Source organism: Danio rerio, chromosome 13 (assembly GCF_052040795.2).
Source record: "Danio rerio strain M-AB ecotype USA chromosome 13, GRCz13ab, whole genome shotgun sequence".
NCBI classification, from domain to species: Eukaryota; Metazoa; Chordata; class Actinopteri; order Cypriniformes; family Danionidae; genus Danio; species Danio rerio.
Window position 1 is genome coordinate 42,321,966 of NC_141033.1, and position 25,362 is coordinate 42,347,327.

At 38.3% G+C, this 25,362-nt stretch overlaps 1 protein-coding gene across 2 annotated transcripts in view; it reads right to left on the reverse strand.

Annotated features, from left to right (window-relative positions):
• Positions 1-25,362, reverse strand: part of zgc:171482 — a 175,993-nt gene that overhangs the window by 42,422 nt on the left and 108,209 nt on the right. Inside the window, 2 exon segments of one of the 2 annotated variants that reach the window (NM_001442162.1) lie at positions 6,019-6,115; positions 22,701-22,925. In NM_001442162.1, the coding sequence (NP_001429091.1) occupies positions 6,019-6,115; positions 22,701-22,925 (322 nt within the window). 2 annotated transcript variants of the gene reach the window in all.

A 25,362-nucleotide genomic window follows, 5' to 3' on the forward strand; every position in this document is an offset into this window, starting at 1 on the left:
GATAATAATAATTCTACATTTTCCACATCTTGAAAGTGAATTTTCCATAAACAGCCTGCTTTACATTAATAGTTTGCTAGATTACAGTAGTTAATTTTACATTAGTTGAACAGTCCTCATTTGGCTAGGTTTGTATACAGTGCATAATGCAGTTTGCCAAAGCATGTTAACTGTTGACAAAAGCAGGACATTTTAACAAAGAAAGTTAATATGTATGTAGCTGGAAGTGTTCGGAAATGCTGTCCTCCCCCGGCAGCATCCTGAACACTGATGTTCTGCAGGGCGGTTATAAGAACAAACAAAGGCTCTCCTTTTTGCTGTCTCAATGCAAAACAGACCCATACATGAACTTGTCCTCCGCTTAATCAGAATACGCAGAGACCTGCTGCAGCGACAAGATAGGGAAACATCCTCTTTAATCAATACTCTTCCTGGCTGTCAGTGATTCCTCGTAAGAGAGGATGTAGCACTAATTACAATTAATGATTGTAAGATAGTAGTGATTTGGGCTTCAGCTGGAGTCCTCCTGCCCAACCCTGGCTCTGTTGGCATGTTAATCAATTGGTTTATTGTGAAGAGCAATTAGGGGCTGTTGGAAGCAGTTGTAGTCGACTCACGTAGCTTTCAGAAACGGGCCAGATGCCGATAAAGTTACACCTTCACCACAGGCTCTAAACCTGACAGTTTCTCTTATAAAGGTGGGTTCGTTTCTGTCAAATGTTTGTCTGATTGGACAAACAATGGGAGCTCTGCCACCTACCCATTATCCCTCACCCCCCTCTCTAAACTTTGCTCTAAATCATTTTTATTTCATTATGAGGCTGATGGGCATGTTTCCGAACGGCTATTTTGTGAATTTGGAGGCAAACGGGATGCAGATCAACTAAACACCGCTGCTTGATGCACAGAGGGCTCTGCCAGACGGAAACAAGAAGTGACTTTAATTGTGTCTAAGTGCTCACAGGTGGCAATGTTTACCCACCTCACTCTCAACAGAAAACATTGTGTTATGCAAACTTGCTTAAAATAACCACTTTCGTCTTGCATGAAGTTTCCTGCTAAGCCAGGCTAATAGAGAAAACACAAGCTTAAATCTGGCTGACAAGAAGTCTTACTCAATAGCTAACCCTAAAAGGTCAATCGTATTATCGTTGGTGCACAAATTTTGAAGAGTGAAACCACAAGGGTCACAGGACCAACGTATATCCTCATATTTTCCTAGTTCCCATCTATTACAATCATCACCCTAAACCCAACTCAAATCCGGGTCATGGCACCAATGTATCCCCTCCAGCTTCACTTTTATTCATACTAGCTTGCCTACTTTAAACTTACTGCTAAATGGAACACAGCCCACGTATAAACCCATAGGTGTTGTCTACCCATCTCCTCACCAAGAACTAGTGTGGGTACACTAACAAAGATACATAGGATCGCAGGCCAATGGAGTAAAGGTTGCTTGCAAAGTTAGTACTAGCTGGGCTACAAAACTCACCCCGCCTAAACCTCACCACTATACCAATGACAGCAACAGTGTAACCCCTATGAATCTACTTACCCACTCTGAGCAGGATTAAAACTGACATCTCCAGCAAATCCATAGACCCTAGAATTAATTACCAGTGCACCTCTTGATGCCAGGGAAGTGAGGCTTTCTCAAACAGCTCCTATCTTTAACAATCATCCCCCTACACCCAACTCAAATCCCCATCATGCCACCAATGTAACTCTTTACTCCTAATAGTTTGCCTGCTTTAAACATACTGCTCAATGGGGCAAAGCCAGAGTATAAAATCATAGATGCTACCTACTCTTCCTCTCACCAAGAACCAGTGTGGGTACCAAGTGGGTACACTAACAAGAAAACAAAGTATCGCAGTCCAAGGGAGTAAAGGTTGCTTGCAAAGCCCCTACTAGCTGGGCTACAAAACTCACCTTCTCCAAACCTCACACCTATACCAGCCACAGCACCAGTGTAACCCCTATGGATCCACTTACCTGCTCTAAGCAGAATTGAAACTGACATCTCCAGCAAGGAAAGCAGGTGCAATAACAAGGACCTCAAGGCCTTAGGACCTAGCATTAATTACCAGTGCACCTCTTGATGCCAGGGGAGTGAGGCTTTTTCAAATAGCTCTCATCTTTTACAACCATCACCCTAAACACACCTTTAATCCAGGTCATGGCACCAATGTATCCTCTCCAGCTTCACTCTTGACTCCTACTAGCTTGCCTACATTAAACTTACTGCTCAATGGGACACACCCGGAGTATAAAATCATAGGTGTTATCTGCCCATCCCCTCACCAAAAACCAGTGTGGGAACACTAACAAGGAAACATAGAATCGCAGGCCAGGGGAGTAAAGGTTGCTTGCAAAGTTAGTACTAGCTGGGCTACAAACCCCCCCCCCCCCCAACCTCACATCTATACCAGTCCCAACACCAGTGTAACCCCTATGGATCTACTTACTCGCTCTAAGCAGGACTGATACTGACATCTCCAGCAAGGAAAGCAGGTGCAATAACAATGATCTCAAGGCCTTAGGACCTAGCATTAATTACCAGTGCACCTCTTGATGCCAAGGGGGTGGGTTTTTTCAAACAACTCCCATCTATTAAAACCATCACCCTAAGCCCAACTGAAATCCAGGTCATGGCACCAAAGTATCCCCTCCAGCTTTCCTTTTTACTCCAACTAGCTTGCCTACTTTAAACTTACTGCTCAATGGGACACAGCCAGGGTATAAAATCATAGGTGTTATCTGCCCTTCCCCTCACCAAGAACCAGTGTGGGTACACTAACAAGGAAACATAGGATTGCAGGCCAGGGGAGTAAAGGTTGCTTGCAAAGTTAGTACAGCTCCCATCTTTTACAACCATCATCCTAATTGCAACTCAATTCCAGGTAATGGCACCAATGTATCCTCTCCAGCTTCACTCTTTACTCCTACTAGCTTGCATACTTTAATGCTAAATGGGACAGGGCCAGAGTATATAATCATAGGTGTTATCTACCCTTTCCCTCACCAAGAATTAGGGTGCTTTCACACCTGTGAATCGATTCAGTTGTTCCGAAACAGAGATTACAATTGTTACATTGTTGCTCTTTGCTCTTGGAGCGGTTCGCTTTCACACTGCAAAGTTTCTAAACGGACTAAAAGAGCTAAAACAAGTCACGTGCGAGTAAACTCTCCTCACATTGGTCAGAGTGTCAGGGTTTATTTTGCAGCGTCCCGCTCAGCTGTCAGGAGAGGTGGTGGTTTGGTGGTGATTGACAGGGTGCGCGCGCGCGACATGTCTGAGAAGAGACGCGGTGGGGAGGGGTAAAAAGGGTGCGCGACGATGCCTATTTGAGGGAGGGAGAGGCAAGATTACCGGGAGATCATCACTTGTTTGCGGGCATCCGGAGACTCGCGAAACTTCCCGCCCTACTCATAATTCTCTCTTCATATAGCCGTAAGCCTATTACGTATGCATAAAACACTGTGATATAACCGCGCTCGGATCGGATCGCTTTCTCACTGCAATCGAACCGCTCCAGGGTTCGTTTCAATCGAGCCGAGACCACCTCATTCAAGCGATCTCGCAGCGATTGCTTTGGCGCGGAACAGAGCGTGATTGCCCTGTTCACATATGCCAATCGAACCGCGCTAACTGGGCAAACGAGATACGTTCCGAAACAAAAGTGTAGGTGTGAAAGCACCCTTAGTGTGTGTACATTAACAGGGAAACATAGGATCGCAGACCAGGCGGGTAAAGGTTGCAAGCAAAGTGTGTACTAGCTGGACTACAAAACCCGCCCCCTAAACCTCACACCTATACCAGTCACAGCACCAGTGTAACCCCTATGGATCTACTTACCCCACTCTTAGCAGGATTCAATCCGAAATCTCCAGCAAGGAATGTGAGTATACTAACAAGGACCCTAAAGACCACAGCCCCTAGCATCAATCACCAGTGCACCTCTTGATGGCAGGGTTGCAAGGCTTACTCAAACAGCTCCGAGTAGCTACCCCTAAAACTTCACTACTATCTCGTTCACAGCACCAATATAACCCACTCCAGTTCTAGTAACATGATTCTAATTGGCATGAGAATTGGGCCATAAACAAGCAAACAAAAGACCAGTAATGCAAGAAAAAGGGTGAATTCAGTATTCACCACAAAAGCACCCAGATGCAGCTCTCAAATCAAATCTCAGATGATATTTCAGATCACTGATATGCATCCTTTTTTATTTAAAGCAGATGAGGAAGATTTTCTGTAAATAATGACAGTTATGGTTATTAAAACAGATGTGCAGGGAGATTTTTCATAACTCTTCCTATTGTGAGAAACAGCAGAGAGGCTTGTGTCATTTTTATCAGGAGTTCAAAGAAAAACTGAGAAACTGATGCTTTAATATTGCAGCCTTATATCAGAGTGCTTTAACCGCCGATATCCCACCGGTCAGCAGCACATGTAACTACATGATTTGACTGTACAATGTGGAAAGTTCCAGCAGTATCACAGAAATTTCTATTGAACCCAACAGGACGCAGGAGAACTGAGCGACTATGATAACTGAGACCACTGATGTTCCCTTTGAGGACAGAATCAGTCAGGTTATGCATAACAAATATGGATGATAAGCTGATCTTAGACTTGAAAGATGAAAACAAAGAGATTTTTAAAGGGATGATGAAAGACTTTAAAGATCACATTGATGAACATCAGTTGTGAGACAGGAAGTTTTTTGTATTTTTTTGTAAAGGGCTTAAGTTTAAATCACAGCCAAGCAGAACTGTTAAAGGTGCAGTAGGTGATTGTCTTTTTACGAGGTGAGTCTCTTCACATTCCAGTGGTAATGATTAAAATAAATGATAAATTATAAAAGTAAACGATAAATGTGTTTATATTTTTTATATATTCTGAGTAAGGGATAAAACTAAAAAAATGCTCATCTAGTTAAATATGGTTGGGCCGATTGTCTGTCAGCTCCACGCATAGACTGTGCTGTATCATACGCGTGCGCTTGACGCAGAAGTATAGATCAGCCTTAGGGTTTAGAGCAGTTTTACAATTCAAAAGATAAATAGCTGGAGATACGACAAACGTTTTACCTATAATCTTCAGAACTAATTTGTGGATTTTTTTACAGGATGTCTTAATCATGTCACAGTCCCAGAATACATGCATCACAGTAACTACATTGGATTTGCACTGAAAACAACATTACGAAACATCAGGGAATATCTTATTTAGACAAACTGGTGTTTAATAAATTCTGTAAAAGTAATTAAAATTTTGCTTACGGTTTGATATTTTGGCACCTTTGAAAAATATGCCAGAACAGACCGAAAGCCATTTTTCTTCACTCAAAATTTGTTCCACAGTCTTTCTCCCGTGACTATTTTCAACTTCATAAGGTATTGTTACCTTTTACAGCGTCAATAATGTAGATTTTTATTTTAGTTTAACAAAAAAAAAAAAAAAAAAACACTAGTAATATCGCTATTACGCCTAGCCTGCTTTACTGAGGTGAAGTTGGTTTTATATTCACATTGGTTCATTTTTGAACAATGACAATCTGTGATGCGCTCGCTATATTGTTCAGCATGCTAATTTAAGTATGGCTTAGTAATAAGTTTAATACCGGCACCATGCCAGCCAACCACTAAGCATACAGTAGTTGCTTTAGGACAAAGAGGGTGAGAGAGTAAGACCAGCGATCCTTGCATGCATGAAATATTTCACATTATGACAAGTTTTGCTTGTTACAAATCTGAAAACGTGCTAGAGATAATACAGTTTTTCATTGGGAATTGTAGTATTATGTGTGCGTTCATGATCTTAGGAGGTGGGGGTTAGGACGGCAGGGGAGGGACTGTTTCAAATATATTATGCTAACCGGTTAGCATTTTAGCAGATCACCTACTGCACCTTTAATGTATATGTACAGTATTATTATAGTACACTATAAACTTAAAATGACAAAGGACATGGATGAAAGTTCATAACAGAAAATTCACACTCACTTGTTTTGGTGTTTGGAGCCCTGGAGATGTGCGTGATACTGCTCGATAGAGTTGAGGACCACGTTACAAACACTGCATGAGTAACTGCGGCGCAGGCCTGCAACACAAAAATAAAAGTAAAAAAAATAAAAAAAAAACATTTTTATTTGAAAGCAAAACGGAAACATGTCCCTACTGAAATGCTCTTCAAATTGTTTTGTCCCATTTCTCATTCTCTTTTGAGCATTATTGATTGCTTTTTGTTTTTGAGATTGCCTTGGTTGGCAAAGAGCATAAAAATCTATATTTAATTCCTTGTTGGTTTTGTTTGAAGGCTTTATTTTCAGCGTGTCAGAAAATTCTCGCTTCTAACAACGTCTTGCAGCCTTTAAGGAATCAGATGTATTAGCGGTTGTAGCCTGCTTTAGTCCCGATGGCCTTTTGATTTGGGGGTTATGCTACGTGATGGTCTTTTAGAGCGGAGGGGAGGGAGGGAAGCAGATGTGAGCTAATTAAAGGCTTTGCAGGTGGTACCACAAATACGAACAGCGACGGACCAAAAATAGATGGATTTGAAGAATGAGATTTGGAGAGACGTACTGTAGAACAGAAAAGCGTGGAGGCTCGTTCATCACATGTGGAGAGGCCATGTGTGCTCTTTCTGGGCAATATCACTCTCAGACATCTGCAGAGTTATTTTTGATGGCAGTGTTGTCTGTTCCTCGATCTGCTCCAAAATAGGCTTTTCACACCCTGTGTATTATTCCACTGCCACACTCAAAACAAGAGCTCTAAAAACAGAAACTGTTCTCAGGTCAGGTGAAAGCATTGCATGTGAGTAAGAATTGAGGGTTGGTAAAACTGGATTCATTTTCTCCGTAGGGAAATTAGCTTAACATTTACTATTAACATTTTAACAGTTACTTTAACATTTACTAATACAAACCTATGGTGATAACCAGTGTTGGGCAGTAGCATCGCTACAAGCAGTGACGCTACTAGCTTAACTAAATTTCTCAGTAGCGTGTCGGTAGCGTCGCTACTTTCTAAATCAATAGCTTTTCAGTAGCGAAGCTATTTTATTAGTCAAGTAGCGCAGTAGCATCCACACAAGCTACATTTACCGATCGCGGATCAATAAGTGACGGCACCGACATTCACCAAGCTGTAAGGGCAGTGTCTAGCCCATGAAAGTAAATCAATATGGTGGTAAGAATTACTATAGCTGCATCCCAAATCGCATACTTATGCACTATTCTACGCCATTTTGTAGTATAAATAGTGTAAGTAGTGTGTTCACACTGAAAACTCTAAAAATAATAAGTGCACTTTAATTACCCGGATGATGCACTCATTCAGCCGCTAAAATTAAGTATGGAATGATGGACACTTCACGCACTCAACGAAAACAGGTTTGCTTACGTAGCGGAAGGGGCGGAGCTATCGGACACACATGTTGAATAACTTTATTTATTTTGGATGGTGAAAGCAAAATTCTCCTACGAGAGTGATTATAGCGCCTCCCCATGGTGAATGCAGCAATACTCACGGCAGGTATTATTTGATAATTCGGTCGTTTATTTCACTGATTTGGCAACCGTCAAACGTCATCAGGGAAATGGTTTAAATTTCCGCTTGTTAAAAAAACATTAGTGTGCCATACATATACTATATGCTGTACTACATACATATACTATCCTGTTGAGTGTGTAAGTGCATTAGTACATAGTGCATGAGTGCATAGTGTATAGTGTGCCATTTGGGACGCAGCTTATTTCTTCTTCTTCCTGTTTTACGGTGTTCGACAACAAAGTTTTTGGTGCGTCACTGCCACCTCTGGTGAAACTTGGAAAGATGACTGGGAGAGGAGTTATTTCTGAAGCAGGATTCCTCATGACCATACCTTGAGAAGTACTGTACATGTTACGATGCAATTACTTAATTTCTGATGCTGTGCTCAAAAAATAAAAATACTTTGATATAAATGTCAGTATTTGACTTCAATATGAGGTTGGCTTAAGATGTTGGTTTGACATTGGATTTTCGTCATTTACCAACGCAATGTCATTTGACGTCAAAATAACAGGCATTAAATTTTGGTCACCTGACAGCACAATTTTAATCTAACCTAATATTAACATCTTATGATGCTGTGTGTATGCTAGGATGATTCAGAGTAATGTATTCAAAGTTTTCAAGAGTAAATATGCTTTCCTTTTGGGGTGAATGAAATTAATGTTGACTTACCTGGTTAAATAAAGGTTATTATTATAATGTTTAAGTAGATGTCACAAACCAGCACCATGGCGCATCCACACACACACAGTGACCTCTAGTTCAGAAACACGATAGCAGATCGGGAGCATGGGAGTAGAACATGTGCACAAAATGTGATGAACCCATTTGAATTCTACACTGAATGCTGTATTTTAAAGTCTCTGCATTACTATTATATACTCTCAGCTGAACTCACATCTGACTCCTAACAGCCAATGATTCTGACTGGCAAAGCTGTGGAGTAAACGAAACGCTATTGGCCATTTTTTAAAAAGAGGACAGGCTACTCAAGTCTGTTCTGTCCTTGTATGTTTTAGTTGAAATTGTAAGACATTAAAACAGCTGTGCATTTTAAGACACTTCAGGGGACCTTTAAAGGTTGATCAGATATTGGTGTTTTGATTTCAGCCAGCCCATTGTATAGTATTGTTTCAACTCTCGTTTTTGAGTGGAAGAGCTGCATTCAAAGCTCAGTGCATATTTGTAACATTGTGTGCTTGGTAACTGTAAACAGCTTGTAGTGAGGTGTGTTTAAAACCACATGCAGGCAGAAGCAGATTTTGTTTCAAAAATCTTACAAGCAGTATCTGTGCAGTATTACAGTATCCACATTGTCAGTAATAACGCAGCACTGTGAAGCTGCATACTGAGTTTCGTGCTGAGTCTATTTTACAGAAAACATGTTGAAAATCCACTGTAAACTGATTTATTAACACAGTTTGCAATTGTTTAAAGGCAAACTGTCAAATTGTCAAGTTCTATGCACAAAACACTATTCAGTAATTCTGACTAATCTGACTAACATCTTCTGCTTCGTATTTAAGCAGTTTCTAATCTATATACATATATAAATTTACATACCTATACATATACATACATATACATATATACATATACATATATACAAACTGTATACATACTGTAAAAAATGCTGGATTCCACACAATACCTTGATGTTATCCCAACACAAATTGATTAAGTTAAATTAACTGGTTTTGCAAATTTAAACAATTAGGTTGACCCTAAGTAACCCTCAAGAATTTGATTTAGCTTATTTTAAATAAGTAGTTTGAACAAGGAGCAGCAATATGTATGTGTATTATTGAATGTTGCTGCTCAGGGATCTGTTAACGATAGAAATACTTAAATATTCTGGAAACTGTTATCTTTATAGATTTATAGATCTTATAGATTTAACAAATTGTTAATATGCCAGGAAACAGTATCCAAAACCATACATTTCACAAGATCCACATTCAGTTATGGCTTTCAGAATATATATGCAAGATGAACCGATTTGATTGTTGATCCTTCAATTTATTTAGTCATGTAAAATGAGTGTATCAGGATAAGAATGGAATTACAATTATGGAGTGATAATTTGATTATTATTGTTATAGATTGCTATTTATAATTAATGCAGAGTGCTGAAGGGATAGGATTAAATAAGCATATTTCTCCTCCAATGCAATCTCAAAGCAATATGTAACATTTTGATTTAGTTGCTAATTCCTATGAACTTGTACGGTCTGATTTGTACATTTTAGTATGATGAATTGTTTTGTATTTTTTATTTTTATTTTACTCATTCGAATTAAAGTCAAGAGCGACGCGGTGGTGCAGTAGGTAGTGCTGTCACCTCACAGCAAGGAAGTCACTGGTTCGAGCCTCTGCTGGGTCAGTTGTTGTTTTTGTGTGGAGTTTGCATGTTCTTCTCGTGTTTGCCTGGGTTTCCTCCGGGTGCTCCGGTTTCCCCCACAGTCCAGAGACATGCGGTACAGGTGAATTGGGTAGGCTAAATTGTCCATAGTGTATGGATGTTTCCCAGAAATGGGTTGCAGCTGGAAGGACTGCATAAAACATATGCTGGATAAGCTGGTGGTTCATTCCGCTGTGGTGACCCCTGTTTAATAAAGGGACAAAGCCGAAAATGAATGAACGAATGAATAAATGAATGAATGAATGAATGAATGAATGAATGAATGAATGAATAAATGAATAAATGAATGAATGAAGTAGAAAGTAAAAAAAAAGTCAAATATACCACATGGTAGTACAGCAAATGATTGCTGTGATGGAAAATAAAGGCAGCAAGACACTTAAAGTGTGTTAAAGTGATTTTAGTTGTATTAAGAGCTTTCTCTTTATTCTGTTTCTGGAAATTCTCAAGAGGTGCGTTTTCAGCAGTTTGCTTCCAACAAGGTCCAGGAAGCATTACAGGAATTGACTGAGAGGCCATTACTATAGTAGACCAGTTCTTAATATTCTTAAAATCAAATGAAAAAGAGCAAATTCAGAGAGGCTTACAATTCTGAGGCATTGTGTCATTTAAAGAGACTTTGTCAAGGGCAAAGGACATCATACTCATTTTTTTTATTGCTTTTATAGTGTTTTTCAGCGTATTGATTTTCTCCCTACATTACTTTAAGGACAAAATATATATTTATGGCATCCAGCAGCATTTTAGTGCTTCTATTTACAATGTATTATATCTTTAAAACACACAATCTCACACACACACAATGTGTGTAGTGCAGTGATGCTTTCTGTGAGTTGAGAGTGATGTGCTGCATGTTCACAGACAGCTTGTGGTGGCAGTACACCAAACATATGGTGACAGCAAATATGTGTAATGAATCCAAAACACTATTCTTAGCGAGCTATTAATATGGACAGGATGCATGACACGACTGAGATGAAATAATGCAGTAAAATTCTAACTGACATTATAAAACACTTTACAGGCGGCTTCAATTTTACAGCCTATAAGCTTTTTCTGCTTCACCGTGTCTGTTAATTAGGAATTAGCAGTTAGCACAAAATTAAAGATGTAAACGTACTATTATATCAGTAGCTGAGATTAAACATGTAAAACTTGGCCTTCAGACTTGATAAGTAGCTTTACCGAGTGTTTGTTGCTGGTAAAAAGCACCGTGTGATGGGATTTTCCTTCATGTCAGACCCCTGATGACCTCTTAGTGTGGTACTCATAAAGCAGCATTGGTAGACACTGTGGTGGCCTCTAATCCTGGTTAATTAAACCGAGCGAGATGCCAAAAGAGGCACAGAGGAGGAGAGACGGAAAGAGAAGTGGCTCAATGAATGTTTACTGGGGGGGAGATTAAAGTTCGCTGCTTATACCGCTGGCTCGTGGAAAAGAGGTCGCACTTATTTCCGACAATAGGCCATCAATCAGTTTCTCTTCTCTCACCCGGGAAATTGCAAGCGAAAAGACGAGACACTAGTACAGTTGCACTAAATTATTAATCGTGCCCAATCAGACAGGCAGAAAGACTTGATTACTGGTGCTGTTTTACTCCGGATTCAAGTGTTCAATTAGAACTCAGCCAAAAGTGTGCGTGTCTTTCGTTAAAAATAGGAAAACTTTGAAAAGTAGGTCAGAAAACATGTAAATACGAACTGAGGATTGTCTGGAAATGTATTATTGAATGAGATGGAATTTGACTGTGGGGAACCGTTTTCTTCTGATAAACATCAGCTTATGACTTATTTCTAGTCTATTAATATACTGAAAACACCCGTAAAAGATTTCATTCAGTGTAGGATATACCCATACATTCTTGTAAGGCAGATTTAGAACAGGAATCATTTGATGTCATAATTAAAAATCACTAGACAGACACAAAATGCTAATTAAATGTAATTTTAATATTTATACTTTATACACAATAGTCACATCGCAGGATATGCAATGCTGAGATGGGATTACAGTTCATTATAATCAATGAAGGTGGCATGGTGGCTCAGTGATTATCACTGTCTCTGGTACGAGCCCCAGCTGGAATTTGCATGTTCTGAAGTTTGCATGTCCAAAGACGTGCTGTACTAAATTGACCGCAGTGTATGTGTGTATGTCCTGGTCCTCCGGGTTAAGGGTTGAGCAGTGGGCTAACAACCCACCCCATAAAAACTAGATGTTACGAAACACCAATATGGTGCAGCTACATATCAACTTCAATATAAATGGCCCTGGGACTGAGTTAGTAAAGTAAGTAAGTAAGTAAGTAAGTAAGTAAGTAAGTAAGTAAGTAAGTAAGTAAGTAAGTAAGTAAGTAAGTAAGTAAGGATGTATGCAAGTAAGTGTGCAAGTATGTATGTATGTATGTATGCAAGTAAGTATGCTAGTATGTATGAAGTAATTAAGTAAGTAAGTAAGTATGGGTGTATGCAAGTAAGTGTGTAAGTATGTATGTATGTATGTATGCAAGTAAGTATGCTAGTATGTATGTAAGTAAGTAAGTAAGTAAGTAAGTAAGGATGTATGCAAGTAAGTGTGTAAGTATGTATGTAAGTAATTAAGTAAGTAAGTAAGTAAGTAAGCAAGTAAGTAAGTAAGTATGGATGTATGCAAGTAAGTGTGTAAGTATGTATGTATGTATGTATGTATGTATGCAAGTAAGTATGCTAGTATGTATGTAAGTAAGTAAGTAAGTAAGTATGGATGTATGCAAGTAAGTGTGTAAGTATGTATGTATGTATGTATGCAAGTAAGTATGCTAGTATGTATGTAATTAATTAAGTAAGTAAGTAAGTAAGTAAGGATGTATGCAAGTAAGTGTGTAAGTATGTATGTAAGTAATTAAGTAAGTATGTAAGTAAGTAAGTAAGTAAGTAAGTAAGCAAGTAAGTAAGTAAGTAAGTATGGATGTATGCAAGTAAGTGTGTAAGTATGTATGTATGTATATATGCAAGTAAGTATGCTAGTATGTATGTAAGTAAATAAGTAAGTAAGTAAAAAATGGATGTATGTAAGTAAGTGTGTAAGTATGTATGTATGTATGTATGCAAGTAAGTATGCTAGTATGTATGTAATTAAGTGATTTAACTAATTATGCAATTCAATAAGTAATTTATTAATTGAGTTATTAAGTAAATAATTAAGTAATTAAGTAAATAATTAGGTAGCTAAGGCGGAGCTAACCTCCTGCCTTTCAGGTTAAAAGTCTTTCAGGAGTTTTATTATTTTTCTTCTCATCCCTTTTTATTTACAGGACAGTTGTTCTTTAAATTTCTATTTCTTCCTAAATATTAATGTAAAAATCATAAGATAAATAAATTAATCACTTATGTTAGCTAGATTATGGATCTGGGTTACAGAAGCCTAAAACTAATTGGAATAAATTTTTGTCATGACAAATATAATAATCATCGAACCACGCCACTACCAAATTCACACATCAAGATAATTCCCAATTTAATTCCTCCGGCAGTATCATACATAATGTATGTAGCATTCATATCTGTCTATTCATCCGTTCACAACTGAGACCATATCCGTTGGGTTATGAAAATGAATACTGCCCCATATAATTCTATCACTGCTTCATCACAGATTTCCTTATAAATTCACGACGGTAATAATACAAAATAAATGTCAATTTTAATCTTGCACACAAACGACACAGGAAGATGATGTCAGCTCGTCCTTGGCTATTTACAGATTCTGTGAAGCACATAAACTGCTCTTGCAATTTTAAACAGGGCAAATCGCTGCACTTTCAATATCCCTCCTTTTCACCAAATGGCAGGAGGCTCTCGAGCGCCGAGCTGGTATTTACATCCTAAAGCTCGTCACTCTCCCTGCTTTTTTGTTTAGGGGGAAATGAAAACCTGTTTGCAGCAGGAGAGGACTGTGCTGCGCTCCAATTTTCTCAGCAACAAAATACAGCCTCAGTTGGAAGGCAATTACACTGAAGTGTTCTCCACGAAAATAGCCAAGAGTCAGGGCCGGGATCCGCTAGCAGTCACCTTTCAGATGAGCCCTAGCAGTGGCTTTCTCTCTACCTGATGAGAAGCTTGACAGATAATGAATAGCTGTGTGTCTGTGAAAAGCAGCCGCACTTTTACATTTCTCCATCTTTTACGGTCTTTCAGAATGGGACATGTGTGTGTATGTTGCATGTTCGGTGTGTTCGTGTGCAGGCTGTTAATGAGGATGATGAATGAGAGAGGACAGGCCGAAAGAAGCCTTGACAGCTGCCTAGCCGATGAATAAACCTGAGGCTGAACCGGAGAATGAGGAGCAGAGGACTGTGGGTATGTGTGCTTTTAAAGGGCAGCTATTATTTCCTTTTTTACAAGGTGAAGTTTAAGTCGCAAGTGTCCAGAATGTGCAGATCTGTGCAGCTTCAGTTCAAAATGCCACATGGATTACTTATTATACTATGCTCTTAATGGCAGTTTTTGGGTGGAAACATGCTTTTATTTCATGTGTGTCTTTGTAAATGCAAATGAGCCCTGGCCCCTTTACAGAAGAGGGTGGAGTCTTTACAGCTTGTGGCTTAATTAAAACAGGAGCATGTCAAACTGGATTCCTGGATGGCCGCAGCTCTGCACAGTTTTACTCCAACTCTAGTCAAACACAGCTGATCCAACTAATAAAGATATTCAAGATTACTGGAGACTATTAAGCAGGTGTGAGTTGGAGGTGGTTGGAGCTAAACTGGAAAGCTGTGACCCTCCAGAGTTTGAGACCATGTGTTTAAAGCAGGGGTGCCCAAACTTTTTCTTATGAAAGGCCAAAAACCAAACTTGATTGAGGGGGTGAGCCGCAGGTAAATATACAAAACTATTATATTAAAGCTGCCTTTTTAATTTCCTAATATATTAATATTGAAAAACAATATATGCTAAATACATGATTCAAGCTGAATCTGCCTTTGTCTTGATTTGCTCGTTAATGTCTTGTGAATTGTCCTCTATTTTTGACTACATTTTATCTAGATTTAGATTTTTGCACATTTGAATTTACAGTACATTGTACTTATTGTCTACTATTTTGTCCACTAAATTTATTAAATAATTAATCCATCCATCAATCCATCCATCCATCCATCCATCCATCCATCCATCTATCCATCCATCCATCTATCTATCTATCCATCCATCCACTGTTTTATAGTTCCGTCCATTTATCCCTATGGCTATCTGTCTCTCTGTCCATCCATCCATATGTCTATTTATCAATCTCTCTGTCTGTCTATGTCTATCTTTCTTAATCCATCCATCAATCCATTCATCCACCCATATGTCATTTTATAGTTCAATTTACCCATCCATCCATCTATCCATCCATCCATCCACCCATCCATCCATCCATCCATACATCCACTGTTTTATAGTTCCGTCCATTTATACCTATGACTAGCTGTCTGTCTGTCCATCCATCTGTCTATTTATCAATCACTGTATGTCTGTTTATCTGTCTTAATCCATCCATCCATCCACCCATCTGTCATTTTATAGTTCAATTTATCCATCCATCTATCCATTTATCCGTCCGTCCATCCATTCATCCACTGTTTTATAATTCCTTTCGTCCATCCATCCATCCATCCATCCGTCATTTTATAATTCCATCCATCCATACATCCACTGTTTTATAGTTCCATTCATCCATCCACCCATCCATCATTTTTTATTTCCATCCATCCATACATCCACTGTTTTATAGTTCCATCCATTCATTTGTCCGTCCATCCATCCATCCATCCATCCATCCATCCATCCATCCACCAAACTGTCATTTTATAGATCAATTCATTCATCCATCCATCCATCCATAATTTTATAGTTCTATCCATCTATACATCCACTGTTTTATAGTTCCATTCATTAACTTATCTGTCCATCCATCCATCCACCCATCTGTCATTTTATAGTTCAATTTATCCATCCATCCATCCACCTATCCATCCATCTATCCATTCATCCACTGTTTTCCATTTGTCAATCCACTAATCCATCATTTTATAGTTCCATCCATCCATACATCCACTGCTTTATAGTTCAATCTATTAATTTGTCTGTCCATCCGTCTGTCTATCCATCTGTTTGTCTCATAACATCCATCCATCCATCCATCCATCCATCCATCCATCCATCCATCCATCCATCAATAACTCCACATTTTTGAAAATAAGCTCATTTTACAACTACCCTAGAGTTAAACATTATGAGTTTTACTATTTTTAAATCTATTCAGCTGATCTCTGAGTCTGGCGGGAGCACTTTAAGCTTAGCTAATCGTAGGTCATTGCATTAGATTACACTATTAGTAAGACCTGGGGACCTGGAGATTGGCTAAATGGATAAAAAAATGTAAAAGTAGTTTAACTCTAGGAGATTGAGCCTAGACCAGGGGTCACCAATCTCGGTCCTGTAGGCTTGGTGTCCCTGCAGGGTTTAGCTCCAACTTGCCTCAACACACCTGCCTGGATGTTTCAAGTATACCTAGTAAGACCTTGATTAGCTTGTTCAGGTGCGTTTTATTAGGGTTGGAGCTAAAATCTGCAGGACACCTGCCCTCCAGGAACAAGTTTAGTGACCCCTGGCCTAAAGTTAAAAAATAAATAAATAAATAAATAAAAGTGGAGTGTTCTTTTAAAACAGGTAGTTAAATAAAATTCAGCAGATTTTGCCCTAATTAGATAATGTGAAAATGCTCTCACATTCCACCTGGGCTAAATTATAACCACATTTACATAAGCTACAGCAACTAAGCTGCGACTGACATTATCTAGCATTACAAACTGCTATCCCTTTGGGTCCAAGGACAATATAGTTTTGGAGAGATTTTGGACAGTTGAAGATAAAGCTGAACTAACAGCAGCAGAACAGAGATGTGAAGTCTGCGAGTGAGAACACCTTGATGAAAGGCTTTCTAATCAACAGCATCTCTGCTGATATTTCAATAGAAATGTCATTCGCAGTAAAAAAGCTTTCGACAAGGGCACCCTGCTGTCTCATGACTGGGAAAATGATTATCTCTTATGCAGAAAGCAAGCATTGATGAAACAATTTTCATTTTGTTCCCTCCAGACTTGACAAAGGCCAACAACAACTGCAGATTCCTGTGGATTTGCATTGAAAGGGAAACTCATATGTGCTTCTGTAAAAGTGCAAGAGGTCCCCCCCCAAAAAACCTTTAAACGCATGACTTTATGATGGACTTTGCAGATGGGATTTTGAACAGCGGTTAAAAATAATGAATGGTTTCTTGGGGTGCTCATCCTCTACATTGTGATTTGTGCGTTTCTATCTCCGGCGATGCAGAATCTCAGTTAGCTGCTGAGCTATGGCTTGTTTCCACAGGCTCTTTTGGACAATACTCTTCACTGTGACTGATGTCCCATGAGCACAGAGCTCAGATTAGCTTTTGGACTTATCAGTTTGCTGGTATTTAAGAGAACATTAGGCTTTCTACCTCCACACATCGATTATCTCTCTCTCTCTCTCTCTCTCTCTCTATCTCTCTCTCTTTCTTTCTTTCTTTCTCTCATTCTTTGTAACTTTGGCATTGTTGTTTTGTGTTTGGTAGGGTTGAAAGATGTTGATTAATTTTGCTGTATACGATGTCTAATGTGAAACATCACAATGGACGATGGCATCGCCATCATAGGCAGTGGTTAATTAATTATTTATGAATAATTCATTCATTTATGATGAATTCATTATTTGTAGCCTACCGTTTCAACTACCTGACCTGCATGGTTTTTGTTTTACCCATAACCAAATCATAAATAAATAAAGTTACACACAAATAACCACCTGTCAGTCACTTTTTCTGCGGGACTCTGGGATTAATAGGCAGAGCAATCTGTGTTGTTATAATGGCGTCAACAAACTTGGTTGGTAAAAAGGTATACAACCAACAGGAACCAGCCAACAGTATCTAAGGTTTTCGCTAAAATTAAGTACAAGCGTGAAAGCGAAAGATTGAAGCAGTGCACTGACTTTGTGACACGTTACCTGATTGATTCAAAAGACCAAAGAGTCGTTAGATAGACAGAAAATTAATTAAATGTCATGTTTAACAACTATAGTAAGATGCAATCCAGCGGTACATTCTTGATAAACTGTCTGATGTGCACTGCTCTCTCGGGTTTTTTGCTCGAAGCACCTGCTGACCGCTGGAGCTCAGACGTATTAGTGTAAACGGGGCTGTGTATTTTTCGCAAGCGGGTTGCTGCTGCGACGGGGCGGGGTGTAGTTTGAGGTTATTTGGATACCAGTGCCTGAACCGATACTTTTGAGCCACAAAATTATGGTGTATGACTCAAAAAAAATATTTTATTTGACAAAATTTTTTATATTTTAATCGTTTTAATTCAACAATATAATTGAAGTTTAAAGTATTCCTCAATTCATATTTTATATTTTTGGGTTAATATATTTCTTTTGATCATTTTTTTTGTTTGTTCACATTAATTTAAGTTTTGCATTATGCAATTAACATTTCATTAGTTTACTTCTAACCAGTGGAAAGGCTGTCATCAAAATCAGGGAACACCTTTTTTTCTACGATTGGGGCTTGCCTTAATCTGAATAAGACAATAATATGATTAAGGTGTTTACATGTGTTGCTTTTTGAATGCTCTTTTCGTGATTTGTTTAACATGCTGTAGCACATAGATTGATTAATGTCATTGCGTAACTGCGCTATCCACCTTTCCTCCAGAGTTTCATGTAATATCGGGTGTTCATGGAAACCTACACAGTGAAAGTACCAGATGATGTTACAAGCTGTCAAAGACATTCCTCTGCCTTTAAATTGATTCCACGATCCCTTAAATGTTTTATTAAGTTTGATGTGTTCCCCTCTCACACACAACTTTTGTAAAGCATCTGCTGCACGTTGCTGTGTCCGAATTCTTGCTTGTAAAATATAGCTAGAACACTTAGTCTAAGCGACGGTGTTTGGAATTAAATGTTCAGAGATGATGTGACAGAATGCGTACCTATGTGTGCCTTTGATGTACCTCTTGATGCTTCTTATGTCCTTGTCGCAGCACCAATGGCATCAAAATAAGGCACTGAAATTCATATGTTGATTCGGCCCGGTGCATACCGGTCACTGTAAAACCCAACAGTCAGCTTTATCAAATAAAATGAGTGTAGTTAACTCAAAAGTGATTGAAAGTTAATTCTTCTCATTTGAAAAGAGTTTTGAACCCAGTGTTGAAGGTAGTAAGTTTAATACCCCAATAATTAAATACCCCATTACTTCAAACTAAATGGAGTAAGTCCACAGTACTCATATAGATTAGTTTTTTATGGTTTGTAGCAATCGTTTTCCTCAAACGGTTTGAGTTGCCTTAAATTATTGGGTTTTACAGTACTCAGTTGGTTTAAGTTTCCGTTATTTATTGGGTTTTACTGTGCTCAAATTGCTTCGTTTACTCAAATAGATAGAAATAATAGTTCACTGTACTCTTTAGGATTACTTTTTGAACTTAAATGTTTTTTTTGCAATCGGTTTCCTCAAATGGTTTTAGTTACCTTAACTTTTTGAGTCTTAAAGCGTTTTAATAAACTGCACATGGAGCCTTCATTGTCCAGCATCTTACAGTTACACCTACTATATTGTTTTTTTCTAAAAAATATTTTATTTTATGTCACCTTCCATAGAGGTTTTGGAACAAAATTATTTGGATGAATTATGGCAATACTGAAAGATTTAAAATCATGTTTTGTGCTTTTGATTGAACCATTAGTTTTTTTTTTTATATAAACAAGCATTCCAATGTGTTTCTTGTGAAAACTTACAGCATGTTCTATTCACAAGGAGACCCTTATCTCTTATTTCGTCACCCTCTACATCACTTTTATGGAATGCACAAGTACCATCAAATGAACAAATCCACAAGCAAGCAGGAAAACAAGCAAATGAAATGATGTGCTAAGATTTACTTTGTAGTCTCACTTGTTTAGATCGAAACAGCAGTAACTTCTTTCGGGCTCTACAAAGAATAATAATTGTCATTTTTTTTATAGGATTCAGTTTTCTTTCCTATTATTGGTTATGTACTAAGAATGCTGCAAATTCCTTCTATAAATAACTACTGCACAAAACAAGCCAAAATCAGACTGACTTGTTCATTTTAGTAGCAGGCGAATCAAAATCAAAGCATTTCGAGTCGTACGTAGCTCCTAAGGACATGTGACAAGCCTTTTGCTAATTTGCCTTGGGGAAAGTAACTTTCAAGGCGTACTGATCTGGTTCTTGAGATGTTTCCGAAGGCGATACTCGACTCAACCTTGTTCAAACCCATGAGAAACTACCGCAATGTGACTCACGGTTTATTTGAACTGACTTATGGGATCTGTCAGGATACCTGGATCACACACTGTATGACTAACATGTCTAGTGATTACATCAATGTGAAATATGCATCTGAAGAGAACAAAGACAGTGACAGGATTGGGGAGGAGAAGGAGGGGAGATATTTGACTGGAAAAAAAAAATCTGCATGTATGAAAGCAGCATAAGTGGTACAAAATACATGGACTCTGAATTTCCTTGCATTCATTTTGGCTGTTGTAGTTATTCACTTGAGGAAATTAGATAAAAAAAAATAAAAAAAAAACAAGAAGGTTGCTGTTTCGAGCCTCGGCTGGGTCAATTGGCATTTCTGTGTGGAGTTTGCATGGTCTCCCTGTGTTGGTGTGGGTTTCCTCCGGGTGCTCCGGTTTCCCCCACAAGTCCAAAGTCAAGTGCTATAGGTGAATTGGGTGAGCTAAAATTTCCAGTATTGAATGTGTGTGAATGAGAAGGTATGAGTGTTTCCCAGTGTTGGGTGGCAGCTGGAAGTGCATCAGCTGTGTAAAACATATGCTGGATAAGTTTGCGGTTCATTCTGCTGTGGCGACCCCTGAATAATAATGAATGATAAAATTTTAAGTGAGTATATTTAGGTTCTATGAGAGAACTGGGTAAAATCTATTGTTTTCTCAATATTAAAATAAATATAATTCATTTTCTTGTCGGCTTAGTCACTTTAATAATCGAGGGTCGCCACAGCGGAATGAACCGCCAACTTATCCAGCAAGTTTTTACGCAGCGGATGTCCTTCCAGCCGCAACCCATCTCTGGGAAACATTCACACAAACACTGGCTCGCCCTATAATAAATTTAATTATATATATATATATAATAAAATGATAATTGAATGTGTTTTTGCAGCTAAAATTTGAACCTTTTTTTAACCATGTAAAATGTTATCTTTTTCAGGATTTATTGATTATGGATTTGATAAAACACTAATATATATGATAATATCTTAAAATAAATTCAAAACAAATGCTAATATTTGTTTTATTATGTAAATGTATGTATTGATAACATTTCTTCCAAATTACCATTAAAAAATGTAAGTATATTTTTAAAAAAAATAAAATATAAATATTATTTTGAACGATCTAAATCTAAAAACATCAAAATATCTAAACAAAATAACCAACAACAACAAAAAAGCAAATACATTTGGAAGAAAAGCCATTTTTAGTTTACAGAATAAATCTAATAATTTCATTTTGCTCAAACACATAATATAAATCATAAATCCAGAGAAATGTAAAGCCTCTATTTCATAGTTATAAACACTTACATTATATGGCCATTATAATAATTATTGCCTTTAAAACTGCCTTAATCTTTTGTGGCATAGATTCAACAAGGTATTGGAAATATTCCAACTGTTCCATATTCTTCAGCTGCACATCCATGATGCGAATCTCCTGTTCCACCTCATCCAAAAGGTGCTCTATTGGATTGTGATCTGGTGACTGTGGAAGCCATTTAAGTACTGTGAACTCATGGTCATGTTCAAGAAACCAGTCTGAGATGATACGTGCTTGACATGATGACATGCCGAGTTATCCTGCTGGAAGTAACCATCAGAAGATGAGTACACTGTGGTCATCAAGGGATGGACATGGTCAGCAACAATACTCAGGTAGGCTGTGGTGTTGACACAATGCTCAATTACTAATAATGGGACCAAAGTGTGCCAAGAAAGTATCCCTCACACCAATACACCACCACCAGCAGCCAGAACTATTGATACAAGGCAGAATGGAACCATGCTTTATGTTGTCGATCCCAAATTCTGACCCTACCATCTGAATGTTGCAGCAGAAATCAAGACTCTGGCATCAACAAGGCATTTGCACTAACAGATCTGCCCCTCACTGGATATTTTTTTCTTTTTCGGACCATTCTCTGTAAACCCTAGAGATGATTGTGTGTGAAAATCCCATTAAATCAGCAGTTTCTGAAATACTCAGACAAGCCTGTCTGGCACCAACAACCATGTCACTTCAAAGTCATTTAAATCACCTTTCTTTCCCATTTGGTGCTTGGTTTGAACTGCAGCAGATCATCTTGACCATGTCTAAATGCCTAAATGAATTGAGTTGCTGCCCTTTGATTGACTGATTATAGAAATTAGAGTTAATGAGCTGTTGGACATGTGTACCTAATAAAGTGGCCGGTGAGTTTATAAAGTTATTTATTTGTCAGTTTAGTTTTGATTTGTTTTGTTTTGCCATTGCATTGTCAATGCAACATCTCCCACAGTTCCAAAATGTTTACCCACATAACATTTCTATGACCAAAGACTGACCTGTGCTTTCATTGGCGTCCAGACTGCCAGCCAGTTGTTCCAATAATCTTGCTCGCGCCGCGTTTCTCTTGTGCTTCTTGCCTTCGTAGTGTTGCTGTGCCATCAGTGGGTTGTTGAACCAGGCGCCACACAAACAACAGTATTTCCCTGCCTCTCCGTTATTGGCCAGCGGCTGCCATGTGGGAGGGGGTGGTTCTGTGGTTTGAGAGGTGGGCGGAGCTGAATCTGCACAACAAAAAAGGCATTCATAATTCATAAACATCCACCAATATAAATCGCCAGTATGAGGCTCTTCAGCATCAAAACAAACAATAAAGTTTCAATTGAGTGCAGCTAAAATTGCCCTGCTGGCACACACACACACACACACACTGATCTACTGAACAGCTATGGGGGTCAAGAGAAGGTCAGCGCATGTGGAGATGAAAATTCACCCCTGGGTTTGCTTGCCCTTCTTCATCTTATGAGGAAAGAGAAAGCAAATGGATTGATCTTTCAGATGACACTCTGGAAGACACCAAGGGACTTGTTACCATGGTGACCATTCTAAATAGCCACAGGCCAGGACAATGCCGCAGGTTAGATTGAGATAAACACACAGAGATTGTTTACTAGACTTTTAGGGTGCTTTTGCACCTTTGTTCAAACACAGGAATTAAAACTGGTATACTGTAGCCATTTCATCTTGGTTCTAAAAAAATTTCTAAACGGTAAAAAATTGGTCACATTCAGGTCAAATTTCATCTCTAGCGTCAAAACCGTACCTGTTCATATTATATGTTTTTTTCTGACTTAGTCAATGTTGAGTCCAGGCATCACAGAACTCTTATTACTTGTGGAGCCCCTTTCACACATACAAACCTTTCCGAATAATTACCGACAATTTTACAGAAAGGGATGATCATGTGTGAACAGGCCCTTTTTGAAAATACCGTTAAATTCGTTCCGCCAATTTGCGGAAAGAAAAGTCACATTACCAGTAATTCGACGAAATGCTGCACTGTGTAAACGCAAAAGGAAAATTACCTGAAAGAGTGTGTTCACAACTAGAACGCGCTGACGTGAGACGTCTACTCCATAATTATCCGTAATAATCTTCCGGCTGTATGTATTCAGTGGGAAACAGGAACCAGTGTGTGTAAGGTGCATGCTGGGAATTGTAGTTCATTAATAGTGTGTGTGTGTGTGTAATTAGATTGCTGTTGATCATAACAGTATGGTTGTTTCCAGTACTGTGTTGCAGCTGGAGAGGCACCCGCTGTGTAAAACATATGCCAGAATAATTGCCGGTTCAATCTGCTCTGGCAACCCCTGAAAAATACCTGACCAAGCCGAAGAAAAACGAATAAATTATTATATTATTATTATATTATTCATTTTTACATTATTATTATTATTATTTTGGTGTAGTGTGTCACGCTGGTCCAAGACAAAATTACCAGAAAGCGTGAGAGACTTACTGTAGTAAAACTTACTATTCATATCAATGAAGTAACACTTTAGCTATGGGTCAAAAGTACATCTATTAGCAGCCACATTCAGAAAGGTATCATAGCAACAAGTTTGGCAGAAAAATACTTTGAGTCTACCAGCATGCCAGCGTCACACAACGTGACACCGCTGTCTGTTTTGATCAAAATCTGGCAACTGTCATCATCTTCTACATCGTATAGATGAGAAATACAAGTCTCTGATGGTTACATGGGATCTCAAATTGGAAGACTGGTTGCTAGGAAGTTGTTCATTTCATTTAGTTGATTTGTCATTCTGTAGCAACCATGAACACATACTGCAACTACACCTCTCTGTTCTCACCACCCACATCTCACTCGGGTGAGCAAAGATGATTCAAATCACTGTGCATGGATCACTTACAATCAGCTTTCACTGGTCTGACAGAACCAACAATGCAGTGCGCAAGATAAAATTTTAAAAAGTATTATTGGTGAATGTTTTGAAGAAAATACAATTTAGTGTAGTACTTTAATTTTGTAACAATTTACAATAAGGTTGTATTAGTTAATGCAGTGTTTCCCAACCCTGTTCCTGGAGGTCTCCCATATCTCCCATATTTGGATGTCTCCCATATCTGACTATTAACTTTAGGTTTTCTTCTTTATAGAATTTGTTTTGCGCCAAATAAAACACATTAAACGTTTTCAAAAACAAACACAAATATACATTACCCACTTAAAAAACACTTGAAAAATATAAAAGAATTAAGCAAATGGCAAAAAAAAAAAAACACTGTCTTCAAAAAAAAGGTATTATTAGTTCGATTCACTTTCTGCTTCGCTTTCGAGAAACGCAGCTTTTATTGCGCTGCCAGAGTTTTCGTTTACATTTCACAAATTTAGGTTTGCAATTCTGACACAAAGCTCTCGTGGAGGTGGGCTTACATGCGATTCATTCTTATCTGCTTGTTAAGTCGTAACTTGTTGGTGATACATTTAATACTATTTTCGGGCTCCAGCTGTCCCTCATTTGAATTGAGAAAATATTTGTTTATGACCTCTTTTTAGTCAAATCACACATTAAAGTAAACTTAATATAATACCATGGTGTAAACAACAGTCTCCGGACCTGCTGCTTCACACACACCAATATTTTAACAATTTATAAAAAAAATTATCACTTTCTGGCCATCGGATATTTGGCTTGG